The sequence below is a fragment of the Leopardus geoffroyi genome, chromosome A2 (genome assembly GCF_018350155.1).
Source record: "Leopardus geoffroyi isolate Oge1 chromosome A2, O.geoffroyi_Oge1_pat1.0, whole genome shotgun sequence".
Taxonomy (NCBI): domain Eukaryota; kingdom Metazoa; phylum Chordata; class Mammalia; order Carnivora; family Felidae; genus Leopardus; species Leopardus geoffroyi.
The window spans coordinates 17869200-17894502 of NC_059331.1; the positions used below are offsets into that span (position 1 = coordinate 17869200).

Below are 25303 nucleotides of genomic sequence, written 5' to 3' on the forward strand. Positions count from 1 at the left end.
CCTGAGATCAAGAGTCGCATGCTTTACCAACTGAGCCAACCAGGTGCCCCTCTAACAACATTTCTTTTTTTTTTTTTTTTCAACGTTTATTTTTATTTTTTATTTTTGGGACAGAGAGAGACAGAGCATGAACGGGGGAGGGGCAGAGAGAGAGGGAGACACAGAATCGGAAACAGGCTCCAGGCTCTGAGCCGTCAGCCCAGAGCCTGACGCGGGGCTCGAACTCACGGACCGCGAGATCGTGACCTGGCTGAAGTCGGACGCTTAACCGACTGCGCCACCCAGGCGCCCCTCTAACAACATTTCTTGACCAGACCTTCTTTTTCTGTCCATCTCTATCCATATCTCCTTTATTACCCACCCCAGAAATTCTCAAACACGTAACCAGGTCTGTGTGGGCTGCCTGAGAAGGCTCTGGCACTCAACTTACTCTTCTCACTCAGTATTTGTTTGATATACTCACCAGTTTATTCTGGATTTTTTCCTATTTAAAAAATTTTTTTCATATTAAAAAAATTTTTTTAGATTTACATTGTCCTAACATATACATAAAATTTAGTATCTTTACTAAGTATACAACTCAGTGGCATTAATTACATCCAAAATGTTGTGCAATCGTCACCACTATTTCCAGAACTTTTTCAGCATCCTAAACAGAAAATAACTGACCATTTCCTTCTTCTTCCAGCCCCTGATAATCTCGATTCTGCTTTTTTTCTGTATAAACTTGCCTATTTTAAGTATCTCACATTGGTGGGATCATACAACATATGTTGTTAAAAACAAGAGATCCAAAATAGTCATTTACGCTAAGCCCCATACCACCAAACCAAACTTTTTGGATGTGCCTTTCATCAGATATGAGGGGAAGGGGGTGGCCATTATTCAAAAATTTTTTTCTGCCCCTTTCTCTCTTTCTACTCTGCCTGAAACTTCCGCAATGCATATATTTTTCTGCTTAATAGTGTCCTACAAGTTCCTCAAGAGCTGCACATTTTTTCTTCATCCTTTTTCTTTCCGATTCTCAGACTGGATAATTTCAGTCATCTTACTTTTAAGCTCACTGACCCTTTCTTCTGTCTGCTCCAATCTGTTGCTGAACCCTTCTCGTGAGTTTTCCATTTCAGGTATTCTAGTCTTCAGCTCCAGAATTTTTAGATCCACTTAAAATTTTGTGGGTTTTTTTCCTATTTAATTTTTTTAATGTTTATTTATTTTTGAAGGAGAGAGAGAGAGACAGAGCATGATCAGGGGAGGGGCAGAGAGAGAGGGAGACACAGAATCCTAAGCAGCCTCCAGGCTCTGAGCTGTCAGCACAGAACCCGACATGGGGCTCAAACTCACGAGCCATGAGATCATGACCTGAGCTGAAGTTGGACACCCAACCAACTGAGCCACCCAGGTGCCCATTAAAATTTTCGTTTTTACTGATATTCTAATTTTAGGCAGACATTATTTTTCTGGTTTTCTTTAGCTATTTGTCTATAGTGTCCTTTCACTAATAATTCCATTGCCTGGACGTACTTAGGGATGTTTCCTGTCAGGTTCCTTTTTTTCTCTGCAAATGGGCCTCACTTTCCCATTTCTTTTTTTTTTTTTTTTTTTTTAAATTTTTTTTTTCAACGTTTATTTATTTTTGGGACAGAGAGAGACAGAGCATGAACGGGGGAGGTGCAGAGAGAGAGGGAGACACAGAATCGGAAACAGGCTCCAGGCTCCGAGCCATCAGCCCAGAGCCCGACGCGGGGCTCGAACTCACGGACCGCGAGATCGCGACCTGGCTGAAGTCGGACGCTCAACCGACTGCGCCACCCAGGCGCCCCTCACTTTCCCATTTCTTAGCATATTTTGTAATGTTTGTTGAGAACTGGACGTTCTGAGTGTTACATATGATAATTCTGGAGATCGAATTCTCTCTTTAGGGATTGCTGATTTCAGCTTGTTGAGGAGTGGAGCTATCATGACCTTTCCATACTACTTTTACAAAGTGTATATCCCTTGTTGTGTGTAGTAATTGAAGTTTCTAATTTATTATTTCTGCAATCAGCCAGTGACCTGACAAAGATTTCCTTAAACGTCTTGCTCCCAAAGGAAAGGTGGGGATGGGGGTGGGGGGTGAGGTCTACTTAAATTCCCTGCAGCTGGGAAGCTGCTTCAGCCTGTGGGGGTTGAAACAGGGAAATTCATTGAATTGAATTCTTCCATCAAGTTCTCCCTTGGATGCTGCAAGTGTTCAACTAGACTTCTGAGTTCCAAAAATAGCTGCTGCAGTTTCTGCTAGCTTGATAGTTATTTTTGGTGGAGAAAAGGATTCCTGGAGAGTCCTACTCTGCCATCTTTTGTGATGTCACACCCTGTTCTAAATGATTTGTAAAAAGAATATTCCATCTAAAAGAAAAACCTAATTTGATTAGAATTATATAGGGGTGCCTGGGTGGCTCAGTCGGTTGAGAATCTGACTTTGGCTCAGGTCATGATCTCGCATTTGTGGGTTCGAGCCCCGCATGGGGCTCTGTGCTGATAGCTCAGAGCCTGGAGCCCACTTTAGATTCTATGTCTCCCTCTTTCTCTGCCACTCTCCTGCTCTCACTGTGTCTCTGTCTCTCAAAAAATAAAACATCAAAAAAATTTATTACAAAAACAGAATTACATCAACTCCAATAATTTGGGGGAAAGTGTTTTTTTGGACAGTTGGCTGAGAATTTCCAGTATCAGGTCCTGGTTCTGTTTTGACCATTTTTCTCTCAATCTTTCTCCCTCCTCTTGCATTTTACCATAAATAGCAAAAAGAGCAGAGGCTGAATTTTCAACAGTTTCCTTGGAAATCTCCTCTACTTAATGTCCACTTTCATCATTCACAAGTTCTGCCTTTCACCAAACTGCTGGACACAACTCCACTAAGCTTTCCTCCCGGAAAGGAGAAAAGGAGGAAAGGAAACCTCCTGGTTTCCAATAACATGTTCCTCATTTCCTTCTGAACCCTCACTGGCAGCATTCTCAAAGTCAAGATTTCTGCTAATGGTTTAAGGCTGTCTTGGCTTTTTCCATTATGCTCCTTGACATTCTTCCACCTTTTGTTCACTGCTCAATTCCAAAGCCATTTCCATGTTTCTGGACTTTGTTACAGTAGTACCTTGCTCTCGATATCAACATCTGTATTAGTTTTCTATTGCCAGCATGACAAATTACCTCAGACTCAATGGCTCAGAACACAAATTTATTATCTCACCATTCTATAGGCTCAAAGTCCAACATGTATCTCATTTGGCTGAAATTAAGGCATCAGCAGGGCTATGTTCATTTCTGGAGGTTCTAGGAGAGAATTTGTGTCCTTGATCATTTGGGTTGTTGGTAGAATTTAGATCCTAGTGGTTGTAGGTCTCAGGTTCCTGTTTTCTTGCTGGCTGTCACCAGAGAGTTATCTCCAGCTTCCAGAGCTCGCCTGAATTCCTTGGATTTTTGGATGGTGGGAGATCCCTTCCCCCATCTTCAAAACCAGAAACAGAGGATCAAGTACCTCTCACGATTTAAATCTAACCAACTCTCCTGCCCTCTTCATCACTTTTAAGGGCTCATGTGATTCCATTGGGCCTAGCAAAATAATCCAGAAAGATCTTTAATTCCATCTGCCGAGTTCTTTTTGCTAGGTACTATAACATATCCACAGATTCCATGGGCATCTTGAAGGGCCACTGTTCTGCCCACCATATCCTCACCAGGAGGTACCAAACCCTGTCCCTCCCCAGCCTGCCCCTTCCTCCTCTCCAGGGCTCCTTCTTTCCACTGAAATTCTGACCATCTTATAGTTCCTGGACCAGGCCAAGGTCCACCCCCACACCCTCCACAAGGACCCGTCATTCTGACTGGAGCACTGTCCCCTACTTTAGTCACCTCACTTTTCAAGTGTCAGCAGTCAGCCCACCTTTGCTCCATGCCCCCACCCGCCTGCTGCCCACTGCCCTGACTAGGCCAGCACATCTCTCTGCAGAGTCATGGCTTTTATTGAGTTGGTTTCACCACCACCACCACCACCCTCCCATTTGAGTAAGAGAGGAGCCGGTTCTGTTCTGTACATCCATGGATCCTGGTATCCACAATAGACTAGCAAATGGTAGGTGCTTACTGAACCTTGTAGAATGTAGAAGTGGGCCTAACAAGAGGCTGATGAATCTCAAGCTTCGATGCCCTTCTCTTCCAGACCTTGGGAGGAGCCCCAGGAGTGTGTCCATAGAGGCAAGTCTTTTTTAAACTCACGAAATGAAGATATTCTAACTGCATATAGTTAGAACCTCTGTCCTTTTCTAGTCAATCCCTCCATCCTACCTCACCTCTTACGGGGATACTGGAGAAGTTATAACATTTGGGGGGGTTCAGCCAAGAGGAAGGTGGGTTGGGGATTGTCCCACGTTGGGTTCTCTAGGAAGCAGACTCCCCCAGAGGGAGATTAGGACATTTACCAGGGAGTCGAGATCAGCATCTGAGGGAGAGAGGGCAAGGGTTGTGCCAAGGGCAAAAACTAGCTGTGACGAGGCCGCCTGCAGCTGAGACCCTTCTTGATGACTGGCAGCAGCGGGCTTCCCTGAAAGGAGACCACCTCCAAGTTTACCAAGGGGACACACTTGGCCGGGGTTTAGAGGGACCTAATGTGGTTGCTCCACTCGGGTGTGCATTCACCTTGTCATTTCTGTCCTGGTACATGAGGCCTCCAGGAACCTCCTGCCAGGTCAGACAGAGCTTCTGGTCAGGACAGAAATGCAGGATCCTATTGCATTTAGCACCTGCCCCAGAGTGCCCGGTGCTAGAAAAATTGTGAGCCATGGAGAGAAAACAAGTTTTGAAATGTATGTGGAGCCAGAGCCTACCTTTGGGAAATTCTTCCAAAATATAGAGCTTCTGTATGAAAGCAAGTTGATGGCAGTTTTCCAAATTTGAAAAACATCCAGACAATTTATGTGACATCATCAATAATAGTTCAGGAGAGGGATTTTCTAAACTATCAATAATTAAAACACAAATTTCAACAATCAACCATGTTAGAAGGAAGACTGAATTCATCTATTTTCTGTGTATAGAGGATATGTCCCCTCTGTACTACAAAATCTTCATCCTATATAGAGGTTATCAGAGTCAGCAGCCGGAAAGTATAGGAGTACAAGTATTAATGTGTTAGGAAGTCGCCACAAACACATTATTGGTCTGGATTTTGCATTGCAGCATCACTTTTTTTTTTTTTCTTAAGTAGGCTTCATGCCCATTGTGGAGCCCAAAGTGGAGCTTGAACTCACAACCCTGAGATCAAGGCCTGAGTTGAGATCAAGAGTCGGACGCTTAACAGAATAAGCCACCCAGGAGCTCCTGTAGTGTCAGCTTTTTAACATTTATAATCTCTCACCATTTTTTCATTTTAATGCACTTATTTCTATTTTTGAATTCGTAATTTTATATTCTTTTTCTAAAACAGATAAACATGCATAGGCCTCAGTACCCACTCAACCTGGATTGTCCTCAGTAGAAGGAAGAGAAGGGGTGAAGTTCAGCCCTCACTCCACTTTCAGGGGCCTTAGAGCAAGGACCACTCGGGTGCCAGAGCACGGTTGAGGCCGCCATAAAGATGAAGGTGGCCAAGGCTCACCCTCCACCTCCCGACCCCCCTCATCCCCAACTGGGTGCCCTCACTGACTCAGTCAGGTTGTTACCTCCTCTGGGCAGCCCTCCATGGACTAGCCAAGTCTTCCCTGATGGTCAAGTCTTGTCCCACCACACCAGGGCCCCTAAGGAGCCCTGGAGAAGGAGATGTATTTATGAGTGAGACCTTAAGGAAGAGGGGGCTGTCAGTGGGGGCAATGGAGGAGTGTGAGTCAGCCCCACATGCCCACCCATCCTGGGCACAGAGGCCTCAAGTCTGCCGACTGCAAAAATAAAAAGGAGACACAGGGTCCAGGCGAGCTTGGAGACGACACACACACAGGCCTGAGCCTGGCCCAGAGCCTCAGGCCACCCCCACCCCGACTGGCCACCAGGCAAAGAGAGACATATGTTGGGTCACCCACTCTGGGTGGGAGACCCCTTTATTGGGGTTTTCTGTCTGGTGGTTATACGCCGCAGGTGGCGGTCAATATGGACCAGGAGGGCATCCAGCATGTGCAGGACCCCAATGAGCAGGGCGCGGTCTGAGATCGGATTCCGCCGTTTCCAGGGTCCGGAGGGGCTAGTGGTCACCTGCGGGTGCTGAGGATAGGACCAAGAGGCAAGAGTGAGAGCAGAGGGATGGGATCAGGGTGCGGTGAGGGGCAGCAATGGGGCCAGGGAGAAGGGCATAGGAAGGCAGATGGTGGTGGAGGGTCACCAAGGGTCTGCCATAGGCTGGGGTGGTCGTGGGGGCCAAGGGGGCTGGATGAGGAATAAGGATATTAAGGGGCGGAGGGACAGATGGGGACAGAGTACTGGGAGTGGTCAGGGGTTGATGGGTGCGGACAGATGTAGGGACCAGAGAGTGTGAGCGGTGGGGGAGGGGCACAGGCATGGGTAGGTTGACTGGGGGAGGGTTGGGTAGAGGACGTGATCTCACTGGGTCTGAGTGGAGGCAGGAGGCTGGGGGAACAGAGCAGTGCTGTGCTCACCTCAGACTTAGTGCCCTGGGAGCGCCACCGCTGTAGCACCGCACGGCTGACCATCAGCATCATGGTGGTGGTGAGTGTGACCCCAGCCACAGGGTAGATGCGGTTCATTCCCAGGCCCATCCAGTGGCCAGGACAGCCCAGACTGCCCCCACAGCCTTCCAAGGTGTTCGGATGACACCCCCAGGGCTGTAGGTCCAGCCCCACCTGGTACCACAGGGGCCGTGACCAGGCATGGGAGGGGGCTGGCATCGCCAGCAGGGGCAGCAGTAGCAGGGTGAACGGTGTGAGCAGCATGGCTGTGCCAAGTCCCGGGTGGAACCTGGGTGCCTGGCAACAGACAAACACCCCTCCCCCAGGGGCAGGCAGCAGGTTCCAGCTGGGTCCATGGCCTTTCCTGAGGGGCAGACTGGCCAGAAAACACAGCAGGGTGGGGAAGGGGGGCTTCCAGGGCCAAGATAGGCGGTATGCTTGAGGCTTGGGTGCCGATCTCTTAGCCAGCCCAGGACTGAAGAACAACTCCTTCCCCCAGCCTCCTCCCTGCTTCCTTCCTCACCTAACATTCAGTCCCTCAAATTCTAACACCCCATGGTCCCTAAGGCTGCTGTCTGGCACAGAGCCGCTTGCTCGTCCCCAAAGCCCAGCCTACCCCACAGTCCAAATCACAGTAGGGTGAGCCCTCAAAACTGTGGGGCCCCCACAGGCTCTGAACAAAGCCTGAAGGTTCTCTCTGGCCTGTGAGGTCCTGTGTGCTGTGGCCTCCCTCCAGACTCAGGCAGGCCTCTCCGGTGTTCCCCAAAACAAGTGCTGTTCCCTATGCCAGGACACGGTCCTCCATTTCTCATGGCTGGTGTTTCAGTCTGTGTCATCTGCTCCCTTAGCTTCCCTCCCATGAGCATACTGGGCAACACAGTCCCTTCTGTGTCGTGTGACCCTGTTTTTTTTTTTTTCTTCAAAGAAGTTCTAACTCTCTGCAGTTTCTTATTTGAGGTCTGCCCTCCACTCAGACACATAAGCTTCACTCACCCAATATTTGCCAAGCACGCCAGGCACCATTCCTGGTGCTGAGATACGTGTGACAAAGCAGATAAAAAGCTCTGACTTCCTGGGCTGTGATTCTGGGGGCTGGGGCAGGGAGGAGGATTCATGAACACAGAACAGGGTGCTGATGCAGAACACGATAAAAACTGAGCTGGACAAGGGGCGCTTCGGTGACTTGAAGGAGGGGTCAGCCTCTGTCCACTTGTCCAGCACAGAGCTGAGCACCTGGTCAGTACCTGGGGGACAGCAGTGTTCATGTGCTTTTGAGCAGGTGACTCGAGCCCAGCATTGCTGTAAGCATTTTGTGGCACTGACTCATTTAATATTCACTGAGCAACCCAGGAAGTGGGTATAATCATCATTTCACTATACTGCCGAGACACAGGCCCAGAAAGATTCTAGCCGCACTGCCCCGCCATCACTCAGAGCTCAGCTGGCCTAAAGGCCCACTGCTGCCCACTAGGGAACATGCCTAGATGCTGGCATTTTATGGTAGAAATGAGCACGTTTCTTGGTTGACCATGACCTGCAGAGCCCAGGTGATGTAATGATTATGAACAGGCATTTTCCCAAGTGGACAATCCTGCACATTCTTCTAAACACAGACCAGCAGCACCTGTGAACACCATGCTTCCCCGCACCCCCCCCCCCCCCCCGCCGTTCACTCACACCCTCCGGGGGCTGCACCTCATTGGGATCATTCCTGAGAAGAAGCTCTGATTCCAACTATCTTCCAGATGAAGACATAGGTGCCAAGGGTTGAGAGCAGCTGGGGAACTTGGACCTGGGGTACCCCCACCCTGGGCCCCATAACTTTCCCTCTGGTGCCTGTCTGCTGTCTCACCTGACTCTGCCCTCCCCAAACCTTCCCCCCAACTTCTGACTCCAGTCCCCACTTTGGGGCATAAGAAAGGTCAGGAGCCAGGGCTGTAGATGGCTGCCCACCCCACCAAGCCCCCACCAAGGCACAGCAGAGCCTGGTGTTAGGCAAATAAATCTTTATTTCTGGGGCTAAAATCATACATCTTCCCCCAACCCAGCCAGTGCCAGTCTGACTCCAGTGCCCCATCCCAGGCCTATAGCACTGAAGTTGGAGTCCCAGAACCTCCATCCCTGAGTTGTGTGTATGTGTGTGTGTGTTTATACGGAGGGGACTCCTGGGGGACATCTGGAGGCAGCCCAGGGTTGGGGGGGGGGGTCGTTCTCACAAGTTACAACATTCAGAGGGGAGCAGTCTCAGGCAGGGTGGCAGCATGGTCAGAGTTTGGTCATCTGAGGAGGCAGAGGAGGGGAGGCTCTGGTCAGTTTCCAAAGGACACATATCAGCCCCTTCCCCCAGGACAGCAACCCCTGCTCCCAGGAGCAGCTTCAGCTAAAGGCAGGAAGGGGCAGCAATGGGTCCACCAGGGGCAGATCCATCCAGGAAGGGTGGACTTCCTGAAGCTGGGGGTCAGGGTAGGGACAAGCAGTAGACAGACAAAAAGCTCAGCAAGACAGAGGCCAGCTCACCAAAACAGGGCAGGCAGGGCTGGACCTCGGGTGTTGGAGGGCAAAGAGGACAGCGTCGTGGACAGAGGCAAAGAGATGCTGCTTAGTGATCGATGCATCGAAGAAGTGCCCAGCCTCAAGCTGGGCAACCACAGGGGCTGTAGGCAAGGAATAGGTCTCCCCTGACTCATAGAACCACCAGGAACCCCAACCCCAGTCCCCCGAATACCGACCCATTTCGTCCCTGACCTCTACCCCTGAGGCTACATCTAAACCTCCAGTCACTCTTGATCCTTGACCCCTGCCCCCTCAAGACACCTCTGACCTCCAGTTTCAGAGACCTTAACTCCTTGGCTGGAAGAGCCCACTCCCCTCCCAGACCGCTCATGTCCCCACCCCACGCACTGTGGCAGGCGGCCATGTACACCTCCACCTCGATCTCTCGGAAGTCACGGAAAATCTGCAGCAGAAAAGGGGGCCAGACTCAGAGGGAGCCTTGCGGGTTCCGAAGAGGGAGGCTGTGGTGGGAGGGAGTTTTGAGGGGGAGCTCAGAGGGCTCTTGGATCTAGTTATGGGGTCAGGAGGCTTGAGGGGGCCTTGTCCTCTCCCAGGGCTCTTCTTAGGAGTGTCCCCAGCCCCCAGCCCCTTACATTCTTCAGGCTCTTGAGGCACACAGTGTCCACAAAAGAGAGGGCTCCCAGATCCAGGATGAGGCTGTGGAAGTGCGGCTGAGGCAGGCCCAGGGCTTTCAGTGTGGTCACATCTGGGGCCTTAGCACCTTCTTGACCGCTGGCTGCCATACCTTCTAGCTCATTCCCTGTGCTCACCTGCTGGCAAACCAGACACACTGCAAAGGCTGCCCATGAAGGGGTGATGTCAAGGAGCACACAGACATACAAGGACACATAGGGTCAGATGTGGGAGCACGCACGTAAACACCCACATATATTGGGACATTCAGGGGACACTGGAGAACCAGGATGTGGGGAGTCTCTTGTATGCAAAGGCAAGAGGGACACATGAGGACACACAGGAGAGGATGCCCAGACTCAGGAGCACATACAGACTTGCATATACTGCTCTGTTACCTCCTGCACCCAGGCTTACTAGGGAGGCTTAAGAAGGGAGGGCGCTGGGCAATTGTAGCCTACCCTCAGTCAGCCAGGGCGGAGCAGGGAGGGGGCCCAGGGACACATGTGCAAACGCAGACACCCTGGCATACCATCTGGGTCTCTAGTTGAGCCTGGCATCCCTTTTGATCCCATATTTTTCCCCCACTCCCAATCCTTTCCCTTTACCCATGAGCACAGACCGTGGGGTCTTGTGAACTCTACAAATTCAAGGTCTTCTGATGGCAGACCAGAGAGCCACAAGCAGAATCTACGGCACATCACTAGACCTCTCCCCATAGGGCATCTGATCCATCACCCACCCCCCTGCCACTGGCACAACCACTTAAAACCCACAGCTGGCAGGTCCGTGGCCTTCCTCTCAGGACATGCATGGGCACCCCCATCTCTGCAGCTCATGGCTGACCCCTCTCCCTCGGCCTTGGAGTCCTCCATGTTGTTGCTCTCCATGTCTCTGGTGCTGGAGTTGACTTCGATAGAAACAGAAGTGTCCTTGGAGGCGGCAGTCTAGGTCAGGGGAAGAGAGGGGCCGTAAAAAGCTGTCCCAGCTGTCATCTGACAGCCAAGCCAGGCAAGTCTGGTACCACCCCCAGGCTTTGGGCAGGTAGGCAGGCCAGGAACTGAAGCTTGGGACCCAGGGCTGCCAGACTGAAGGTGGTGGGGTTCTGACCAGCTCCAGGAACAGCCAGATTGGAAAAGGATTGTGGTGGTCCACGCTTGTTACTGGCTTAGGATGTGGGAGAAAACAAAACTCCACCCAGAGCACTGACCCACCAGGGGAGCAAAGCAGGGGTCCTGGGGGCATCAGGGAGAAGAGGGGAATGAATGAGGTTAAGAAGTCAGGAGGCCAGGAGTCCCTGGCTCAGAGAGGCCCCTGCCTGTTTCTGGAGCTTCTTCAGTCGCTTCAGCTTTTGCTCCTGCTTCTTGACCAGCTTCTTCTTCCGGGAGATGAGGTGGTCAACATCCACACCGCACTAGAGAGAAATGTCAGAAGGGATGCAGACATTCTGGGGAGGTAAGGGACCCTATGACACTCACCCTGGGGACCCCAGGCCTCACCCTCTGCTTCAGTGCGTCGCTGTAGAGCTCAGCATTAGCAAAGTACATGGTGGCTGAGGAGCGGAAGATCTTCACGCCTGGGACCTCCCTGGCCTAGGGATGGGTCAGGGTTGGGGGTGGCTGAGCCCTCTGCTCTCCTGGTTGTATCTTGCTCTCCTGCTTTCCTCTCCTGTATGGCCCAAGGGCCCCCCATCACCAAGCCCCTGCCCTCCCAGACCTTGGGCCACAGGTTTGGCTACATAACCCTAACACCTCGTCCTGCTCCCTACCCCTCACCCCCACCACCCAGACCCTCAGCCAAGCCCGTCAAAGCTTCCTCCAGGGCACCCTGAACCTTCCCTTCCCATCTCCCCTCCCTTCTGTTAAAACCCAGGCTAGGCTCTTAGGCCTCCTCTTGGGTCTCCACCCCCCACTCTGTGGTCTGTTTTCTGCATGTACACAGAGAGACCCTCCCCAGCTCCCATTCCACCCAGGACACAGTCCAGGTCTCTGCTCAGCACTTGGGCCTGCACAATGTGCCCCCACCTCCCTTTCCATCCAGCTGAGCTGCTCCCCCTCCTGACGACTCCTCCCTCTGCCTGATTATACTGTACTCAGACTCCAAGTCTCCAAGTCAGCAGGAATGGGCTTGTTTTATTACACTGCCCCTACTATTAAGCATGAAACTTCTCAGGAGGTAAACGAATGATAGAGATGTAGAAACTCTGCTGATCAGGTCAGAAACAGCCTCTCCTTCACCCTGGTGCCCCAGGCTCCTGCCCCACCAGCATTCCTGTCCCAGAGCTGCTCCACAGGACAAGACAGACCCCTCTCCTCAGGCTCCCATGGCCCCTCTATCCACTCCTCCTCTGTCCCTTCCTAGCTCTGAGGAGGGTGGCAGACTAGAACTCCTCCCCTGAAGCTCCAAGGACCAAAGCACCCTCAGTCCCCAGGGTCTTTGCCAGGTGCAGACAAGACTAACAAAGGCCCATTCAGCCTCTGTCCCACCCCCAGGCCTCCTGCTCAGCCCCTGCCACCCACCTCTGAGTACTCAGCCACATCTCGGTAAATATCCGTGTCTGGCACCTGCCCCAAGACAGAGTAGCGGGGCCTGTGAAGGAGACCATGTGAGGAAGGGGCAGCGAGGGGGTGCCAGGGAGCCTGGGTGACCCCCAAGATGCAGGAAAGCGGTGGGGAGAAAGTGTGGGCCTCGCTCCCTCACGAGCTGGGATGGGGGGACCCAGAGGGGAGACTCACAGCTGCGTACGGAACACCACAAGCAGCAGGGAGAAGACAATGGCAACGGCCAGGCCAAGGTCCAGGTTCAGCAGGATGGTGGCCACAAAGGTCACCAGCCAGATGAGCTAAAAGCAGAAGGGCAGCGGTCAACAGGCTCTAGAGGGGGCCCTGCTGTAGGTCCCCACTCCCACCCATGGGCTCACAGGCCTCTCACCAGATCCACTCGATTTGCCTTCCAGAGGGAACATATGTCGGTGAACTGCTTCAACATGCCCTTCAGGTTCACGATAATGACGGCTGCCAGGACTGCCTGGGTGAGGGGAGTATCACCAGGGACTTCCGAGAGGCGCCCAGGTGCTGACAACCCTGACCACCCGGGCATGAGCCCCGCACGACGCTAGCCGCCACCTGCCCCCTGAACTGAACAACTTGGATCTCACTCGGAAGGGTTCCAATCCCTGATCCTTAACTCCAAATCCCACCCCAAAGAGCTCAACCTTGAAAAACAGGGCATGAGCTTGTGTCCCTGCCCCTCACCTAGGACCTGACTGATTTGAGCCCCTGGCCTGGCCAGGTCCCTCAAGCCTGGCTGTGGGGAGGAGGCGGCTCACCTTGGGCAGGTCTTGGAAGAGTTCCCCAAGTTTGACGATGATGATGAGGATGAAGAGGGAGGAGACAGCCCCAGCCACCTGCAGGGTGGGAGTGAGCAGGGGGGTGGGGTGGGGTGGAGGGTAGGGGAGTAGGGTGCAGGGACGAGCAGGCAGGACCGCCCAGCCAGAGCGGTGTGCGTGCGCACAGATGCACACCCACACCCGAAGCCCACCTGCGTGTTGCCCCCGGTGCTCTCCTGTACCAGGCTGCGGGACATGGAGCAGCTCACAGGGAAGCACCGGAAGATGCCCCCGACGAGGTTACTGAGGCCGAGAGCCACCAGCTCCTGGTGGAGGGAAGTGCGGGTGTGTCATGTCTGGTCACTGTACCACTGTATCTAGGCCCAGGTGTCCCCAACCTCCACCCTCATTCAACAGCCTCCAGACTTGGCTACTGTCCCAGTCCCCTGAGTGGCCCCAGCACATTTGTTTGCTGTTTCTTTTCTTTCTTTTTAATGTTTATTTATTTTTGAGAGACAGAGACAGAGCATGAACGGGGGAGGGGCAGAGAGAGAAACACAGAATCTGAAGCAGGCTCCAGGCTGTCAGCACAGAGCCCAACATGGGGCTCAAACCCATAAACCGTGTGATCATGACCTGAGCCAAAGTCGGATGCTTAACCGACCGACCGATCCACCCAGGCGCCCCTTGTTTGCTATTTCCCCCTGTCCCACCTGCTATACCACACACCGCCCCACCCCCACCCCCCAGGCCCTGGCATCTGTGTTTACCCAGCTGCCCCCATATCCTGCCGCCAGACCTGGTTGCTGTCCACCCGGTAGCCGTGCCTCAGGGCGAAGATCTTCCCCAGTGAGATGGCAATGGCGAAACCAACCACAGCGATGGTGAAGGCATAGCCCACAAGACTGGCGAACAGCTGGGGGTTGGGGGCCACTGGGGGCACCAGCCTGCAAAGGGCATCTGTGAGGCCAAAGGAGGGTGCTGGCCCTGGCCGCCCACCCCTCCCTAACCCAACAGGGGCCAGAGCTCACCCTGCAGGAATGTTGCCCACGACATCCACCCCAAATCTGCGCTTCAGACCCACGCCATAGGAGATGCCTGTGGCTCCGATGAGCTGGGGGGAGAGGACAGTCAGAGTGTGGAGAAACTACTTTGGCAGGGAAGAAGGGGGCCTGAAGCAAAGCCTTCAGGAGATGGGGAGGTGGACGACCGGGTAAGGTGCTGTTTGGGGACTGGAAGGCACCAACATGGGACCTTTCTGCTGTGGTTCCAGCCACTCCCCAGGAACTCTCCCTGGTGCCCACTCTGGCTGGTCTTTAAATCCCCGAGGGTACCTGCTGGCAGGGACATATCCTCCCTTGCCCTTCTCCCCTGCCCCGAAGAATCCTAACCGTGAGCAGTTCCCCAGGGAGCGGCAGGGGCAGATGTCGCTGCAGTTTGTCATTCAGCAGTTTCACCAGCACCAGCACCACTCCTGCCACCAATGCGGTGACCACAGTGCCAACCACGCTCTGGGGCAGCTTCCAGCAGACCTCCAGAACTGTCTGAGGGGAGGCAGGGTCACAGCCAGCACTCCAGATGGTAGAGCACACCCTACACGTCCCTCCTCCCACCCTCACTCACATAGATGAGGGACAGCGGCCCAGAGCGGCTGCTCAGTTGGAGGCCAAACACATACTTGAGCTGCGAGACGAAGACCTGTATGGACGCGGCTGTGGTATAGCCGCGGACCAGAGGCTCTGACAGGTAGGTGACCACGAAGCCGAAGTGGACCAGGCCCAGCCCCACCTGTGGGGTGGCCAAGGACAGTCAGGGAAGACAAAGGCCCTCAGGGCAGTTAGAGCACAGCCCGGGGCAGGTGGAATCCAAGGGGCATGAGTGAACAGCAATAGTGAGAAGGGCAGCGATGGTCAGACTCAGGGGAACTGGCAGGTGAGGGTGGGGATGGGGTTGGCAGCAGTGGGGGTGGGAAACACATACTCCTGACTGCTCCGCACCTGGAAGAGGCCGACCAGGACACTGAGTGTGGCGGCCAGTTGCACTCGGGCAGCATCTCTGGCCTCCTCATCGACTGTAGCATTCTCAGCCTGCAGGAAGTCCTCATCCGGGGCCAGGGATTCCGTCACACTGCCTACCATTACAGACATGACAGCAAAGGTACCTGCAGGGACAGGTCAGGGCAGGTCTGAAGGGGAGAGGGCACTGCCCTAACCAGGAGCCCTGTCCTTAAGGCAGAGGCCAGGAGACATTCAGCTCTAGACAAGTATCTTCAGACTATGCCATACAAACAGAGGCAATGCTGGCGGTCATGTATGAACCCAGAGCTCAGGGGCTCTTGAGGGTGGCTAGAAACGTTGGCCCTGCATCGTCTGCCCTGTTCCACTCATGTCCATCGGCTCAGAATCATTCCCCTCGTGGAAGGTGAAATGAGGAAAGGGGGACAGCCTGCCTCAGGCTAGTCAGGCCTCTGCCAAGTTCTGGGCCCCTTGCAATGCCTCACACACATCCTCCCGGAGCCAGGAGCTATCCTGAATCTGTGGCCCCACAGTCAGAGGCCTAGTCCTGCCTGGGAATGACCTTGGGCCAGTCTCCCAGTAGCTCAACACCAATGCTGTCCCCTTCCCTAAGTTCCCTTGCCCTCCTCAGCCTGCCCTCATCCTGTCCTCCACGGGGGAACGTGGACATCCTCCTGCAAGGCTGAGCCTGGCTCCACTCACCCACGGAGATGTGCCGGGAAGTGCCAAACAGAAAGTAGATAAACACAGGATAGAAAGAGCTGTAGAGGCCAAACACGGGGGGCAGTCCAGCAAGGAGGGCATAGGCCAGGCCTGGAGGCGAAATGGTAGCAATGTAGGCTTGGAAGACTGGGCCTTGAAAAGGATGAGGGAATCCCAGCCCTAGGTCATGGTCCATAGTTCCAGGGGCAGGGCTCAAAGCTTCAGATGGGGGTGGGTGGTGGGTGGGCACAAGACCACAGGGCTTCCGGGCCAGGGCCTTGAAGGGCTGCAGATCACCCCCCAAAGACTGAGGGTACAGCCTCTGGGTCAGGTATGGCTCACCCTGTGGTAGCTGCATAATGGCCACACTCAGGCCAGCCAACAGGTCACCTAGGAGCCAGTCACGCACGGGATACCGGGGTAGCCACGCCAAAATTGGGAGGTGTTGGAGGAGAAGGGCTCGGGCCCGAGTGTAGGAGCACCTGAGGACACAATGGTAGGCATTGGGAACACAGTCTACCTAAGTCCTGTCAGTGCCCCCAGCCCCCACCCTCAGCCTTACTGAAACCAGGTTCGCCACTGGTGGGCCTCGGTGGCTGAGGTCAAGCATCCCAGCTCCTCCAGCTGTTCCTGATTCAGCAGTGGCCGTTCCACGTAGTAGTTTCGCTTTCTCAGCTCCATGGCCTGCGTCACAGGCAACAGTGCCTCTGTGTCCCTCTGACTGGGGTGGCAAGACCAGAGTCATAGTGAGTGTAACCCTGGTCCAACCTCCCTCACACTTCCACCTGGAGTCAGAGAGTCATCCTCAAGATCTAGGTAGGTCCAGCTCCCAGCTGGCCCCGCGCCCAGCCAGTGGCAATCCCTGAACTTTGTCTAGCACAAGTCTCTCACTGGGCCAAAGTTCCCTACAAAAACACATCAGGATGAATACAATCCATACCTCCAACCCAGGGACAGCTGTGAGCGCTCTACCAGGTCCAGGTCCCAGGCTGTCCCCCTCCCCCCAGCCCATCCCCCAGCCCATCCCTGTTTAGTCTCTGAGTCCTTATCCAGCTGCTCCATGAGCTCCGTGCTGGCCATCTGAGAGCACACACAAGGAAGAGATCCAGCAACCAGGGTTCCGGCTCTTCAGGCAGGCTCCTCTTTAGAGGGGCTCCCCTCTAAGGGAAGGAAGGTGCTGAGGCTAAGATTGCCCCTGGGCCTCCAGCCCCGGGGTCCAGGTTGTGGACAAACTCAGGCTTAATCTCACAAAGCCAGGGAATGGTTCTCACCTGGAGAAAGGGGTCTCACCTGGAAAGGCAAGCTCCCACTCAAAGTGGGAAGATCCCCCCCACCCCCCAAGAACTCCCGGTCCCAGGTGAGATCTCACATAGGGGAAAGCTCTCAACTGACAGGAAAGTTTTCATCAGTTAGGTATGTTCTGTCTTGGGAGAATCTCTTATCTACCCAGGCTCCCACCTGAAGCGGGAGGTGGATGTCCTCTAGGAATAGGAGATCTGGAGGCGAGGGAATTCTTAAGGGGGGGGGGGGGTAAGCTCATACTGAGAAGGAAGCTTTCTCAGTGGGGAAAGTTTTCACCTACCAGTAAAGTTCTCATGTGGAAGGTACTCTCACCTAAGAGAAGCTCTTACCTGGGGAAGGCTCCCACCTGGAATGGGTGAAAGCTTTCACCTGAGAATAGATCTCCGCTGCGCAGGAATCTTCCCTGAGGGGAAACTCCCCTGCTGGGAAAATTTTCAGGAAAGTTCTGATCTGTGAGCTCTGACCTAGGGGTAGGATCCCACCGGAGGGGTAGGAACTCGCCTGGGAAGAGCCTCTAACCTGGATGTCCTGCTTGGAGAAGGGAGTAGAGTGCGTACAAGGAAGATCCTCAGAGACTCTTGGCACCGCAGTCTCACAGAGATCTTTGAGCCCCCTTGCCCCTCCTCCGTGAGTCACGCAGGTCTTCTTAAAGCGCTCCCCACCACCCATCAGAGCGCGTGTTTGGAGGGCGGGGCCTAGATCATTGGCCCCTCCCTCTGGGAGGGCACCGCAGCCCTTCCAGCCGTATCCCAGTATCCGGGATCAGTTGTACAGCTAGGTGGGTTCAGGACACCGTTATGGACTCCGTGCAACGACCTCCCACCCCAACGCGCCCATCGGCGCACCTCCTGGGCCGGGTCTCCTCCACACTCAGCCGCCTCCCGCGGCCCGAAACCAGCTCGCGGGCGGCGTTCGAGTGGCTTCCCGCACAGTCCTCAGGAGAGAGGGTCGCGCCAGTTCCCGCCCCCATCCCTCGCTTCAGGGGATAGCTGCCTGCAGAAAATCGGCAAAGCGGCAAACAGAGGCGTTGCAGGCAGATGCCTGCTCCGGACTTGGCGGTACGCCTTCGGAGCTAACCCAAGCCGGCTTCTGCACCGAGACCACGCGGCGGCTCGCGGACACAGACACGGGGAACCAGGGCCACGCCCTGCACTCACCCCAACGCTTCCGACAGCCCCATGGCCAGCGGGCTGCCAATTGCCGGCTGCTCCAGGAACTGGTGCTGGAGGCCGCTGAGGCTCGGGAGGCGGGGCCGGGATGAGGAGGACCTTCGGCGCTCTCCGAGGGGCCAATCCCCGGATAGGACAGGGAAGGTTTGGACGAATCAGACTGGTCGGGCGGGGCCCAAGTGACAAGCTTTAGGCTGGGCGAGCCCCAAGGCGGAAGATTTAACCCCTTCCTCCCCTGCGTCCTGCTTAGTACTGCCACTCCTGGCTCACTTTTAATCTCCTGTCTAAACCTGGTAGAACTGCAGAACTGGGACTAAAGACCTGCGCGGAGCTGGCCATAGCCGCGGCCCCAGGTCCCTGAGTACGACAAAGGCGAATACCAAGTCTTGGCTTCTCGCGGAAGGACCCCGCGGGATGGAGCGAGAAACCCGCCAATGGGCTGCCTGCGGGCGCTACTGACGGCCAGAGCCATAGCTCTCCTTGGGGTATCAGGTCTCTGCGGGCGCCACCTTCAGTCTCTCCTCTTAAGATCAGGCAATGTCTGACACCGAAGGTGCCCTAGGCTGCCCTTCAACTCTGGACACCCAGACCCAGAATGAGACTGAGAGTTTCCCTTCCTCTATACAGAGCACAGCCTGGCATCTCGGTTTCTGTCCTAAGATTTCTGCCTGAGCGGAGAAGGAACGCGATGTCCCAGCCAGCTCCAAGTCCTAGAGGCTGGTGGGGGTCAGTGCTGTTAATGGGCTGAGGGGTTAGCAAGGGTGCTTAGGGTTGATTGGGCCCCTAGCCAGGGCAAATTCGAGGTTACAATTGCACACCCTGAAGACCAAGTCATCGTGCTGCCACCTTGAGAGAGAGGAGTTTCCCTGGCACCTTACTCCCAGCACCTGTGCTCGTACTTCAGGCCCCAATCACAAGGCGCCAGGCCAGAATTAAGGGTGAAAGAGATGGGAACCTGGTCCAAATGTCAGACGAAATGTGCTAAAAATAACTGAATATTGAGGTGGGTGCAGAGCTCAGATTTCTCCCAAAGGTCAACCTGGCCTGAATCATTCATAGCCACCTTCGTACCCTACACCCCCACCCCCAAACAGAAAGAGGCAACAACCATTTTCTATAGAAGTTTATTCCCAAAACAGAGCGCGGCTTCACGGAACAATTTACACAGACAGGGAAAGGGCCACTGGGCTGGAGCAGGGGACCCCCACCGAGGGACATCTATAGAACCTAGGACATAGCAAGGACGACCCCCTCTCCCCACAGTGGGCCCCTTAACCCTTCAAGGGCTGGGGTCATTCTGCTGGGTAAGGAGAGCTGGGGTCCTGGCTGGCGGATTTGGCACCAGTCAGTGAAGAAGAACTTTTAATCTCCTTGGAAACTGCCTCCCAAGAGTATGTGCGGGGAAGGGGCAGGGGGGTGTCTGCACAGAACCCCCTACAACCCTGCACAACCCATTGTTCGTAGCGGTAAAAGGATGCCCGCTCTGGAGGATTTCTGGGTCTGCTGTTCAACAGGGGGCTCAGGGCTGGCCTTTGGCCTGGGAGAGGTAGAGGCTAGAAACTCCTCAAGATGGCCAGGTCCAGGGTCCTCAAGCCCCTCTCCCATCTTCTCTATCTTTCACTTGTAAACAAAAGGGGAAAAACACATTCTCAACTGTAAACAAAGTGTAAAAGTTCAAAGTTTTCAGTTGTAAACAAGCTTGTAAAATGTTTTAAATCTTGACCTGTAAACAAAGTAACAAAATCTAAAAGTCCCCAGTTCTGGACATCAGACAAAGTAATAAAAGAGAGTTTTGTGAACAGGGTCCTAACAGTCATTTTTCCCTATAGAAGAAAATAGAGTAGGATGGAACTAGTTACTGCAGCCCAGGTGCCAAGGGCCAGGGAGGGTCCTGTAAACATGGGAGGCAGTGGCACCTACATTCTGTGTCTTCAATTCCCTTGTTTTTGCTCCCCTTGCCCCCACTCCTACCCTACCCCTCGGAAGAAATTCTAGCACAGGGCAGGGTCAGGGCATCAAATGGCACCATGGACAACTTTTGCTCATAGCAGGGGTAGGGGCTGGCAAGTGACCCCCTAGTCCACCCTCTGCAGGAATGTCTGAACAGAGGCCTGAGCCCCTCCCCAGGAGAGAAAGGGAAGCCTTGCTCTGTAAACATGACATCTGCTGCTCCACCAGCACCCCACAGCATCAGTCCTAGGTCATAAGGCAGTAAGTGGCAGGGACTCCACATAATAAACACACACATCCACGGGGAGGGGCAGCGTGAGCAAGCCCTGTGAGGAGGTCAGAGGACCCCTGTTTCCAAGACCAACCCCTTGTCCCTGAAGTTTGGCCCTTGGGGCATCCAAGAAAAAGCAAAGATCAGCTCTGTACTTTGGGCCCTAACAATATTCAGATCAATGGGTGGGAGGCTACTTGCCCTTCCTGGCTGAATCCACCCCAGTAAGATGAGAGGAAAGAGCATATGGTTTGCCAGGGACCCAAATGGGGCCAAACTCTACCCTCTGTCCCCTTCCCCTCCCAGCCCAGCCTCAGAACCCCAGGAGACAGAAAAGCTGAAAAATAACATAAGCATATCTCTCTGGTTACAAAGGTACAAAACGTATAAAAGTCCTCCTTTCAGTTCTTCCCCCTGCACCTGTTACACGCATGGCAGGATCTGCTCACAGAGAGAGCAAGGAGCCTCAGCACTGCAGCAACAGGGAGAGCTGGCGGGCGGGCAGGAGGCTGCCTGGGGATCAGCCCCTGACTCCCGGAGTCTCTTCTGTTAGCTCTAATCTTCCATTGCCCTCAGCCATTCCTGGTCCATGAGTCTGCCCCTCAGGAGTGCCCCTCGCTTCTGGGAACTCTGCAGAGTTGAATGCGGTAGTCAGAGGTGGTTGCTGAGAGAATTCAGTCAGGGGGCTCTGGGCTTCCACCACAGCCTGGGCCCCCACCATCTTCCCCCAACCCCATCACCTTTGCCTCTCAGTCCCCAGCCCCCTTACACCCATTTCAGGGTTCTCAAGCCCCTTTACCCCCTCTGCACCCCAAGACTCATCAGCAAGGCCCCGCGGCCTCCTGTCTTCTCTCTAGGCATTCAGCGAGCACCTACTATGTACAAATACTACATTAAGCACTTGACAGATTTTTGTCTCAAAAAATCTCCACATCTCAGAAAGTTTGTTACTACAGACACATTTTACAGATATGGAAACAGAGACTCGGAGAAGTCAAGTGTGATTCCTGAACCCAAACCCCTGCTCAGCCCCCCAGGCCCACCCCCGACCCCCACCAGTCAGACCCCAAAGTTGGGCTGCAGTTGGGTCCAGGCAATACTCATAGCTCTCCCTCAACCCTCCCCCAGCACCCTTCCAGAGTCCCTGGCACCAGGCCCCAAGTCCCCTGCTCCTCCTTCCTTTCTCTTCCTCGGACTCTGCCTGGGTTCTATTGGCCTCCTGTCCCACACCTGGGGTCCCCTTCTCCCCAAAGCCTCCTTTCACCCTGCAGCCCTCCACAGAGCCTGACCTAGCTGTTCCTCCTTCTCAAAACTCATCTCTCCTCCTCTTGGTTTCCAAAGCCTCGCAGCCCTTGTTTCCTCCCCACTCCTCTGGCTCCTGTGTATCCAGCTGCTTCCCAGGTACGACTGCTTTTCCCTACCCCACAGATGCCCCATAGGCACCTGAAACGCACCAGGTCCCAGCTCAGTTCCTACGTGCTCCACCTCACGGTGCCCACAGGCACGAGGAACCTAACATTGACTAAATCAATCGATCAATCAATGGATAAATGACTTACTTTCAAAGTTAGCTCTTCAGCCTGGAATATAAGATGCCCATATCCTGGCACCACTTCTGGCCCCTCCTTATCCCATACCACCTCCTAAACAAAGCCTCTCAGGCAATGACTCTTCCTCTCCTCCTTGCCCCTTCCACATACCAGGTTACCTCCTACTTCCAAGCCTTGGCACCTGCTCTCACCCCCTCCTCTTGTTCAAGCCCTTCGGAAGGCACCTATCTCTCTTCCTTCGCCCAGGAGGTACAGGGGAGGGTGGCTGGCACCAATCATACACCCCGCAAGTTCCGGCTAATCACACCACCATTCCCCACCAGATTTCTGCCCCCAGCCCATGGCACCCTGGCTGTGCTAAGCCAGGGCCAACCCACACCCCATTTTGTGGCAGAACACAGGCCAGGGTACACAGGAGGTTGCCTTAAGCTGATGAGGGTAAGGGCAAGTGGCTAGAGCCTGCTTACTCTGAGTCTGGAGATAGCTCTGAGATGCTGTGGGATGTGGCAGAGCGTGGTGTGGAGGGCCCAAGCGCAGAGGCTGTGGCAGAAGGCGTGGCAGTGGTGTGAGGGCCCGAGGGCGTGCTTGAGGACTGCACAGAGGAGGAGAGAGCCGAGGAGTTGAAGGAGGCAAGGATAGAGGAGAGAATGTCCAGCTGCTCTGTAGAGGGGCCATGGCTAGGGCCACTGGCTGGGTCCTCCCTAACTCTGAGCAGCTGCGGGGGTGGCCCGAGGCCTTCTCGTGAGGGGTGCCGGCTAGGCACACGGTCCAGCTGCTCCCCTGAGTTCGATCTCCTGGACAGAGAATCCAGGGGCCGGGATGGCAAGAGGGGGTCCCTTGAGAGTTGCCGCTGGGGAGACAGGGGCAGAGGCGGGGGCTGTGGGTCAAGGTTCCGGGCACTGTGGGGCAGGGGCAGTGTGCTCAACCACTCGCAGGGCGCCCTTAGGTCCAGAGCATCCCGTGACCCGAAGCGGCCGGCCCTGGCACCAGGGTAGTCCCTCGGTGGCTGCCTCCGTGGTAGGGTACTGCCCCGGTCCCTGGGCTCCAGGCGGCCTGGCGCGGCATCCAGGCGTTCTTGGGAACCTGGCCGACTCAGGGGATGAAGCATAGGGGCAGGGGCCTCCTCCAGTCGCTCACGGCTGAGTTGCCGCCGGAGGAGCAGGTCCAGCTGTTCCCGAGAGGAGTAGCGGCTGGCTGGCTGCGAAAGGCTGCCTGTGGCCCCTCCAGCATAGATACGACCATAGGAGGCAGCTGGCACAGCACGGTGGCCCAAGGTGGCTGCACGGCACCAGGACAGCTCAGGGGCACCCCGGGTCTGTGGCACCAGTGGGTACTGCAATCGGTTCTTCAGGATGCCTGTGTGAGGAACAAGTGGGAGTAAAGTAAGTATGTGGGGCAGGGGGTGGCAGACACTCCCTGGGTCTAGGGATGCAGCTGCCCCTGGGATCCCTGTGACAAAGGGTTGAAGACAGAAACCCCTTGGGGAGGGGCAGAGGCAGCCCCTGGGGATCCCACTGCGGCAGCAGGATAGGGCTTAGAGTGGGAAGGCAGTCATCCCCTGGGTCGGGACAGCGTCAGTCTCCAAGGTACAGAAGTAGGGGCAGACCTCCCCTTGAGATCAGAGGAGGAGCAACCCCCAGGTCCTGGCAATGCAGGTGAGGCTCAAAGGGGCAAGAATCCCCTGGGCTGCGGTAGAAGCAGTCTCTGGGGTCCCTGAAATACAGGACAAAGTCAGGGGTCGTACCTTTCCTCTGGCGCTGGGCCCGGCCCAGGGAGGTTTCATCCCCACTAGTCAGGGCCAGGTCCGGCTGGTTGTTGTTGGCTGCGTCCTTGCTGGTGTCCAGCCCCAGGCGCCTTTCGGAGCCCCAGGTCTGCAGAGCACAGGGAGTGGCCTCACATTCCCCCAGGGCTGGCCAGTAGGACAGAAGGTCATTGCCATCCACGTCTGTGGAGCCAGAGCAGGTTACAGGAGCCTCTGAATTGACCCCATTGATTCATGACCCCTGTGATCCAGACTCAGTGACCACCCCCCTAACCCTGACCCTAATGACTCCTGAAACTCTGGCTGTACTGATTGAGCAGAGGTAGGAATAAGAGAGTGTTTCTCAGAAATCAATGGACCCATGGAGAGGGTTACTGGTGAGCCTGCCACTCTGGAGGTGGACAGAGAGTAGGGGTGGGGGGACTTGATGGCTGAGGGGTCAAGAAAAATCCTGGAAGAAAAAACCAGGCTGAACCCCAACCCTCATGGAAGAAGAGGGGCTGGAAGAATGACATGTCACCCTGTAACATCCCTGACTCTGACCTTGACCTTGTTGCCCAGGCTGTTCCTGGACCTCTAGCCAGCAGAACCACTAGGAAGATAGGGAGAGGTGTGCAGGGGCCTAATGATGACCCCAGGTTCCCAATAGGCTGGTCCCAGGAATCTTCAGGGGATATCAGCGTCCCTGGGTCACACCCAAGTGGAATATGGGGTGTCCCTTGGTCATCCATGGGGTCAGAGATACCCCCTCACCTTTGGGGTGAGTGAGGAGCCTCTCACTCTGGGCTGCCCGGCGGAGTGGACGCTGGAAACGCCCCCGTGTCCGGCCATTGTCCTCACTTTCTGAGGATGGAATGGACAGACTTCTCTCCTCCTCCAAGGACAGGTCGCTGTCAGAGTCAGAGTCTGCAGCTAGAGTTGGGAAGATCAGAAGGAGGAAGGCACATCAATGGCTCAGGGAGATGAGGAACTTGGGGGTCAAGAAAGAGCCTGGAGCTGAGGGTCTTGGGTTAGCTACAGCAGGGAGCTGGGCTGGGGACCTAGGTAGAGTCTGGAGTGGGGGTCAGTACAGAAGGGCTGGGACTTGGCAGGAGAACCAGGTGCCTCCTGCGGCAGTGACCTGCGGGGAGCTCGCCCCACTGCAGTCAGCTGCTGCTGTCAAGAAAGGGAAATGGTGGGGAGATCCTCTGCCTCCCTTCCCCCGCCCCGGCCCTGGCCCCTACCTCCACCAGCATCTCGATGGAACATGGCCACATCCAGGTCAGTGGGGCCAGCATGAGCCTGGAGGCTGTGGTCAGTGTGGTCAGCAGCTGAGCCATGTCGAACCAGGACATTGTCCCTGGAAATGCAGGAACCGCCCCCTCCCATCAAAGAGGGATGTGATGGGGTGCTTTGGAGGCTGGGGTGGCTGTGAGCAC

At 54.9% G+C, this 25303-nt stretch overlaps 2 protein-coding genes across 10 annotated transcripts in view; both read right to left on the reverse strand.

The window, feature by feature from the left end:
• Positions 1–6029: 6029 nt before the first annotated feature.
• On the reverse strand, positions 6030–8530 carry TMEM89 (transmembrane protein 89). Its single transcript, XM_045492859.1, has 2 exons — positions 6621–8530; positions 6030–6228 (listed from the first exon to the last, which is right to left on the reverse strand). Exons 1-2 carry the CDS (start codon positions 6912–6914, stop codon positions 6043–6045), a joined length of 480 nt encoding a protein of 159 aa, XP_045348815.1. The 5' UTR covers positions 6915–8530; the 3' UTR covers positions 6030–6042.
• A 111-nt stretch (positions 8531–8641) lies between these two features.
• LOC123605640 (cadherin EGF LAG seven-pass G-type receptor 3) overlaps positions 8642–25303 on the reverse strand; it is a 37774-nt gene continuing 21112 nt past the window's right edge. For 4 of the 9 annotated variants that reach the window (XM_045492853.1, XM_045492852.1, XM_045492851.1 and 1 more), the window contains 5 exons: positions 25109–25224; positions 24639–24797; positions 23868–24068; positions 22591–23479; positions 19461–21203 (listed from right to left, as the gene is read on the reverse strand). In XM_045492853.1, the coding sequence (XP_045348809.1) occupies positions 21176–21203; positions 22591–23479; positions 23868–24068; positions 24639–24797; positions 25109–25224 (1393 nt within the window). In that variant the 3' untranslated portion in view covers positions 19461–21175. The other 5 variants (XM_045492858.1, XM_045492857.1, XM_045492854.1 and 2 more) reach the window with 5 other exon arrangements.

Bases quoted from the DNA above. Each gene is read 5' to 3' on its own strand.
- TMEM89 (XM_045492859.1), bottom strand. From the start codon at position 6,914: ATGCTGCTCACACCGTTCACCCTGCTACTGCTGCCCCTGCTGGCGATG. The intron at 6,229-6,620 runs GTGAGCACAGCA...TCCTATCCTCAG, and splicing joins CCCAGGGCACTAAGTCTGAG to CACCCGCAGGTGACCACTAG.